General features: G+C 36.4%; 1 protein-coding gene across 2 annotated transcripts in view; it reads left to right on the top strand.

The window, feature by feature from the left end:
• The first annotated feature begins 1,105 nt into the window (after nt 1-1,105).
• The window catches only part of LOC124173131 (nuclear pore complex protein Nup98-Nup96), a 121,257-nt gene continuing 114,021 nt past the window's right edge, over nt 1,106-8,341 (top strand). For both annotated transcript variants that reach the window (XM_046552650.1, XM_046552641.1), the window contains exons 1-2: nt 1,106-1,375; nt 1,616-1,686. In XM_046552650.1, coding sequence (XP_046408606.1) covers nt 1,635-1,686 — 52 coding nt within the window. In that variant the 5' untranslated portion in view covers nt 1,106-1,375; nt 1,616-1,634. The remainder of the gene's footprint in view (nt 1,376-1,615; nt 1,687-8,341) is intronic.

Here is an 8,341-nt window from a genome sequence, read left to right as displayed (position 1 = left end):
TCATTTGTATGATCATTATGCATTATTATTCACCATGTATAGTGGCCCTATGGAAGATATTTGTTCTTAATTGCTCAGTCAATCTAAGCGTGGAAGAGTTTTGCCTTCTTTTGAATCATTATATGTGGTCTGGTTATGGTGCTGTGGTAGTTCAATATAAAATAAATAATAATAAATATGAAATGTGTTCTTGCATTGTGCTAAAGTTGGAAAAATTTGTTGTGCATTAAGGAGACCAATGGAATCTCCATTCGATAAAACAAGCAGCAGAAGCTGCATAGACTATAGTAAATGGAGGGGTAGTATTGGCTATTGGATGGTAAGAGTAACATTCGATTTCGTTGAAATTATTGGCCTTAGTTTCCAAGGTATCTATTCTTTCATGCTTAGCTTGTGCAGTGGTTCATGCTTTTTATATCATGTGTATCACTGTCCTGATGAATACTTTACTTATCTATTCTTTTTATCTATTTAGAGGCTTGACGTTTACGGGTTTTAGCTTTTTATGAGTTTGGTCCCAGATGGACATAAACCCATGAGACTGTAGATCGTAGGTCACACAATAGTCTTCTCTATGTACGAATCTTCTTAATTGTATTACACGTGTCGACGCAAATCAAAGAATGTCCATACTTGATTATAGCAAATTGCAGAGTCTCTCAATATCAAGAAATGTCCCTAAATCACACATATCCGATGGGGGAAACTTCTATGCCTCCTTGAGTGGGTTGACCCCATGTTTGATGGTTTTGAAAATTGTCACTAAAATATAGGAATGTAATTGCAAGAGATATAACCTCCAGAGATTGGTCCGAATGTGCCTAAAGTTTCATTGCTCATAATTCTATTTCGTAACTTGTAGGTTTATATTACATACGTATTAGCAGTGGTAGCAGTTCCTCAAACAAATGCCATACCTGACCAGGCGGAGAGATTACTGTCATATAAAAGTAAAGAAAAAAGCGGAATTCATCCCACAACAAATAAAAAAGAGTGGCATTTTAAATAGTGCTATAAGCAAGATAATCACGAAAGAAACCGTATCAATACTGCGTCATCAATGGTCGTCAACCTAGCACATTCAATTGGAGCAACAAAAGGGCTTTCAGTCCGAAAAATCAGAGATGGGGCTATTACCTCCTTTCAAAATTTACCATCTCATTAGCTGAAATTGAGCTACAGATCTCTCCACCTATTCAAAATTTATTGACAACATCCGACATTTTGAAATACGGTCGTCAGTTGTTGCGCTTTGCCATTCGCATTACATGCTGAGGATTGTCGTGAACCATGCTTGATGTTTGCGCGGGATGTATTTATGAAGCCCTTGTTACATTTAGTTAAGGATAAATATCAGTTATTTTAAAAACCCGTGGTAAGTTCTTGTTAAGGATACCCTGGAAATTGGCATTGATGTTTTGTAGTTCGTTGAGGTAACCTTCAGAGAAACGTTAGTGGGATTGTTTGAGGTCCATGGGAGGTTGTGATTAACTTTAAAAGTAGCTTATTCTCTGAATATGTAATTGCTGATACCTTTTACGAAACTTTGTGTTAAACATTCTCTAATTTTTTACCTTTAACGTGTATTAAAACTTATACTTCGTTCTTCCAATAGACAAAACCAGAGCAACACTATGTTCCGAGACAACAAGACTACCTTCGGCCAACCGGGAGCCACAACTTTCGGTAAATTTCTTTCATAAAATTGTTTATAGAATTACTTTGATATGTTTTAATACAGTATTATCAATATTGTCTTGTCGGATGCTGTTTTTTTGCAATGGGGAATGTTGCTTGTTACCCATGATTTTTGACGTTTAGTGTTGAGTAACGACAATCGGATTTTTAGGGAAATATATTTTAACTGTCATCGGCTGTTATTAATTATGAATTTACCCGTAATGAGGTATTACCATTACTAATATTGGCAAACTCAAGATAATGTTACCCAATACGTAATAACTTATTCGCCCGTTTGTAATAATTTTTACGATGTTTGGCAGGGAATCATGCTTTATGTTGCGTCGTTCTGACTTTTGAAAGCGCAAACACTGCAATAGAAAAGTTCTCCTCTGTTCGGTTTAAGCGTGAAAAGTATTTCTCATTTCTCTGGTAATGCAAGGTGTTATCCTAACTCTAGATAGATTTGTTAGTCATGGTAGTTTTATTTGTATGACAACCAAGATTTAATCATGACATTCTCGTGACTCGGATTTGCTCTTGTCTGAATTGGTAGTATCAACTCGCTCTGTTGTTTTAAATGAACTCAATATACATGGAGAATACGAACTTCGGGTGGCTTAAAAAGGATATCTTCACAAGAGTGCTCCGTTAAGAATTTGCGATGATTGAAATGAAATGTTCCGACTAAATTTGCCGGAGCAAAGAGGTAGGGATTTAGACTAAAGATTAGGAAGTAGTGTTTCCGTTCTTCTATTAATTAATGTAAGAATTATGGGTTTCAAAAAGGTGAAATACGTATACGTTTTTAATAGAGTATTGTTAGTGATATATGTTAATGAACTGTGCTAGTTTAGAGTTGGAAGTGATTGAAGGAGAAGTATAGTAGCTGAAATGCAGAGTAACACCTGTAAGAAAGTCAAATGCAGAGTGGTATCACATCAACACCAAGTAATATTTTCAAGTTTTTCCACTGCTTTCACATTCATTGGAAAAAGTACTATTTTTCAATTTGTGGTTGTAAGTGTTGATGACTTGCAATATTTTCATTAGTATTTTTTTATTTTTTTTGATTTGCTCAATTGTGATACTTTATTGATGTTCAGTAACAATTATTCATGTTAAGATTTTCAGCTATTAAACATAGAACTTTGTGCACTCTCACTTGTGATGGAAGGAAAAGCTGATAATACTGGAGGTGTGATAAATCATTCATTTTGATGAACAGCACAGTTTCCTAGTCAGAAAATGAGAATTAATAAAACAAGGTTTGATGCAGAGTGAGTTTTGTTTAAACATAATATATTTATTTTTGATGCTCAGAGGATGAGGTAGTCAGTGGGGTCTTTCATTAAGATTCAAAATCGTACTTCGTTGAAAGATTTCAGTGGATTGAAGGGAAAAAGAAGGTGCAGTGTTAAACAAATCTTGCCATTAAATTTAAAGTATAAATGCGTGAAAGTTGCGGTCCCATTTTCATGAGTGAGCGATTTCACAAGAGCTTGGGTTCATTAATTCCATCATGGAGTGCATTTTATTGAAAGAAGGAATTGCGTAGAGCAAAGTGCAATGGCGAAGAGACAAACAAGAGTCCTGAATGAAGAGATGAAGGGTTGGTCGGTAGTATGGTTGGCAAAACTGTTTATGTTATTTGTAAAGATCGGGAAAGGATAGTAGAATGTGTACAGTTTCATATACAAATTGCACAATCACATCCTTCTCTTATTTGTATTATTTTTAGGGTAATCCAAGCTAGCTATTTGTAAGGTAAGTGTCCAAATAAGGTGTTTTTACTTACTGTCTGGAAGTAACATTATATTGAAACTTAAGAGTAACCTTAATCCTTTCACTGCTGTGAACGTACCTTTTCTCCCTGCCTGCCATGCGCTTAGTACTTTCACCTCATGTGACGATAGGTTTCCGTAGAGTGTGCCACAGCGAAAGGGTTAACGACGTAAAAACAGTATTTTTCAAGTGGCCAATTATGTACATATAGAAGGAATTCTTCTCGGGTTTTCCACCGGTTGAGGCTTTCCATGGCCGACGTTTCGAGGCTCGACTCGAGCATCGTCATCAGGGCAGTTGAATGTACATATATCTGTGGAAAATGCGTTGATAGCAGGTAATGTGTAAATACATGTGTTGTACCTTGGCCTACGATTTTGACACACCTTAAGTATGCCTAACAATAAAAAAGTTAACTTAATTGAGAGACTGTTAAAAATATATTAAGTATGAAATATTGATTAAAATTTCAATTGTGTGGAATAATGCTAATTGTGCAATGATACAGCAGTTCCTTAGTTGTACCAATGGCTTGGTCTTATCAGCAAGTAAGTGGCACTTCTCATAACTTGCCTTTTTCAATCGTTTCAATTGTGTGGCAGCAAAGGCCTTGCTGCCACAAAATTGAAAGGATAGATGAAAAACTCTGCCACCATAAGGGGAGATAAGACAGCCTTGTATTGAGAGGGGATGGCTTAGTGGCTGGCCGCTCTTTCTAGGACGCATATGGAGGGTCAAGAGGAGATGTGGAAGAGAGAAACATGCCATTGAAGGACATAGTAAGCTAGCATGGTCCTTTAAAACTGGCACTGACACTCCGTGAGAAGAGAGTCACGTAAAATATTATTTAGACATAAGTGTTGAGCAACAAGCGTTCAGAGGCCGTGTATGAAAATTTTGAAATTACCATATTAAAACACTCTTCAATAAAACATCATAATTTAATATATTATAATAGCTATTGTTAAAAAGCCAAATTGTTCGGCTTTCAAATAATACAATGTATGTTAGGATCGTGAAATAATATAATGGATCAATAAATTAAAATATGAAGACGGTTGCCGCAACGTAGTGGCTATGTCGCTCGACAGCATGTGAAGTCCGGTGTCGTTGAATGGATAATGACCATGCTGAGCAAGCCGTGAAACTCTTGACTGGTTATAATAGAAGTGTGACCAAGAAAGAAGAGTCCAACCAGCATTTATTATTTGCAGTAAAAACCACCTCAAAAGAAAATGCGATGGTGGGTGGCGTAGTATGGTGGAACTCGTTCATGATGCACAAAGGGTAAGAAAAAAGACTTTGCTGTTCCACAAAATAAAATATATATATATTTGCCGGCAATCATTCGGAGCGTTCATTTGGAGGAGGAACCAGGGGATAGCTTTTTCTGGGAAGACATGAAAAATTATGAGGGAGAAAGAGAAAAATTAATCAAGAGTTAGTGAATTTTGTTTAGAGAAAAGTTTGTCGGTGGCTCTGGACTGCAAGGGAAAGCTTCATTGGTGACTGATACTTTAAATGCCTTTGGACTTTTCTTTGATGAAGAATTTGTAAGTTCTATCATAAGGGAAACTAATCGTTATGCAGATCAGTACCTGACCATTTCTGGGCCGTCCCTTTCCTAAAAATCCAGAATTTTCTCTTGGAAAAGAGTGTTGGTGGATGAAATTTATACAGTTTTAGGATTATTTATGTTGATGCGAATTATACAGAAGCCATCACTTCATTCATATTTTTTCACCAAAAGAGTTCTGTCCACACCTAGGTTTGGGGACATAATTACAAGAGATGATTTTGAAATCTTATATAAATTTTTATATTTCACAAACAGCTAAGACTCACTTTGTTATTGTGGACCACCAAAGTTGAAAGAAGTATTTCCAGTCATTTCACATTTCAATAAAACATTCAAGGAATACTATCTTTTTAATAGAAATATCTCAATTGATGAGTTCTTGACTTTGTGGAAAGGTCGATTGTCTTTCAAACAGTACATACTTGCCGATGAAATCATCGAAGTTTGGTATAGAGACATACGAGCTCTGTGATGCAACGAACAGTTTCTTATTGTCTTCCCTAATCTACACCGGGAGAGATACAGTTTTTAGATCACCAATTTGCACCGCAAACTCAAGGAATACTACTGCAATAGTATTGGATTTTGTGTTTCCTTTACGAAATTAAGGGAGAACACTTTGGATGGACAATTTTTACAACTCACCGGATTTTGCAAAACAGTTGAAAGTTTCTTACGGTACTGACTGTGTCGGAACTTTGAGGAATAATAGAAAAAAATGTCCCTCAAAAGTTGAAAGATAAACAACTGAATAAAGGAGAGGTAACCTGTCAACACTGCAGCCCAGTTTCAGGTGTAAAGTGGAAAGGTAAAAAAGTAATAACCATGATTTCTACATTTCATGGCATAGAAACAAGACCATCGTGGAAAGAGGGAGCGAGCTCATAAAAACTAAAAGTATCACAGATTTTTATCAATATATGGGTGGGGTGGATGTGAAAGATCAGTTACTTCAAACCTACTTGATTGAAAGAAAGCATCTCAACAAGTGGTACATGAAGCTATTTAGAAGACTCCTGAATTCGGCTGTACTGAATGTGCTAATAATGTATCCAGAAAAGGCAAATAAAAACTTGAGGGTCACACTTTTCGCGTCCAGCTGGTGGAGAAACTTTCAGAAATATGCCAAAAAGGTCGTCCGAGTGCCCGGCCGACATTCTGCCGATAGTTTAGTGCCTCGCTTGACTGAAAGATATTTCATCAGAAGGATCCCTCTATCAGGAAAGAAACAACATCCGCAAAGGAGGTGTGTTGTCTGCGCAAAACATTCTAGGAGTAGAGATAGTGTGTACTGGTGTGAAAACTGTGATGTGGGACTTTGCTTTTACTGTTTGAGATCCACCATATGAAGCGAAATTACTGAGGTAGGCCATTTTTATAACTGGTATAATCATCGCCAAATGTGTAATGCCTGCATCCTGCCCTTTCGAGAGGCAGCCCTTCGTGCATTTGCAGCTATAATATATTTAATGCCTTGCACTTTATGTTAAATTCTGTGTTTATGAAATAGTACTGCCTACATGAATATAATACGTAAGAGTTGCTTTGTGTTTAAAAAAGAAGAAAATCCAATTTTAGTTGGCGATAGAAGAGGAAAAAAATATTTCACCAGAGGATGTAGCATAAAAATTGTTAGATTATTTAAATGTTTCTACAAAATATTTTAGGCAAGACATTATGCACCAAAAAAATTGAAATTAATTCATTGATTAGTTTTAAAGTTATAAATTATTTACCAGCCGTATGCAAAAACTGGCTATTCCATTTAAATCTCCTCCAACCTACGAGATGGGATTCCTTCAAATCTCCTCTGCACTTGAAGGGTTAACCACCCATAAATTTTGGACTTTGTCTTCCCCTCTGATGAAGTCTTCTTCCTCCAAAGCCTTCTCCTCTTCTTCCAAAACTGTATGGGAACATTGAAAAAGGAAGAATTGAAATCGAGGATGGATAAAAAAAGTTCTGTGTTTTTAGTGCCCAAGCTGTATGACTGTTCAGTGACTGAGATTCTCTTTGAGACATAGATACAACTAGATGGTTGAAATTTTTGTTTCAAGGGCTCTAAAATATCATGTTTACGTGTTAAAATGTTACGTTTGGGTAAAAAAACTCAACATTTAAAATAACTGCATTAATGCCCAGTATGCACCTCAGGCACGGCTATCCGACGTCACACTAATGTGAAACTTTAAAAAAATGTTTTTCTCACCATTTCACACATTTTGAGGCCACTAATTTTTGAATTGGACCATTTTGAAAAAATAAGTTCCAGCCTAAGCATGCATACCATGTATATACTGCCAATTTTACATCCATACCACACAGTAAAAATGTCAATTTGTCCATCATCATTTTTGAGCTAATTCTTGGTTCCCTGAGTTTCCTAGTTACAAACGAAATTTGTAAAATATGAATACTGTAAATTATAAGTAAATGCTAGGTGAATAAGTAAAAATGTAATGGCATTCGATGGCAATCACCCGAAAAAATGTGCTTCACTTAAACGTCACTACAGTGATTGAATGGTAATTTTCCTCTATTACTAATGTAATCAATAATAACAACAGAAAAAAAATCAGGAAAGAATTTTGTCAGGGAATTTCAATCTGTGGTCACCCTCTAGGCAGTGGTCCAAGTTGTAGATGGTTGGCCATTTTTTGTGTTGCCAGTCAGTGTGGCAAGAAGGGGGTTACTCCTAACTTCCGGTCTCACTGCATAGGCTACCATCCAAAAGATAGATGTGCAGAGAAGTTTTGATGTCTCTGCCATCTGAATTTTTTTCAAATGGCAACTTGGGTACATTGAAGGGAAATCTGTTCATGTGTATGCTGTAAGTTTTGTGAGACGAAGTGTGGTGTCACTCATTGGTAGCTCATGCCACAATGAAAATATTTAATCAACTCAACTATATATGGGGATAAAACTTGCATATTTAGGATAAACTTCAAATATTCGTCATAACTAATGTCTCTTTTCCCATTGATACAGTTGGGGACCTTAAATCTGGAATCCAGAAACCAGTAAAACCAGAATTCCGGAACATTTGAAAATTCCTCTGCTTAGTGTTTCGACTTGCCATCTCGTGGTACCACTCTCTGAGCCTTGTTCTGGGACGAGTAGGAAGTTAGCACATGTGATGAACATACGCTAACAACCTAGGCAGGGACACGTAGGGATCTCAAATATAGAGCACAAGAGCCTGAATGTATTTATAAATTAATTAATTAAGAAAACATAGAAGCATTTGCACAGATTTACTGTCTGACGACGGAAAGTATCAATAGATATCGCAATGTC

The sequence above is a fragment of the Ischnura elegans genome, chromosome 1 (genome assembly GCF_921293095.1).
Source record: "Ischnura elegans chromosome 1, ioIscEleg1.1, whole genome shotgun sequence".
NCBI classification, from domain to species: domain Eukaryota; kingdom Metazoa; phylum Arthropoda; class Insecta; order Odonata; family Coenagrionidae; genus Ischnura; species Ischnura elegans.
The sequence above is the reverse complement of the archived record's forward strand: the minus strand, read 5'-3'. Positions and strand labels throughout refer to the sequence as shown.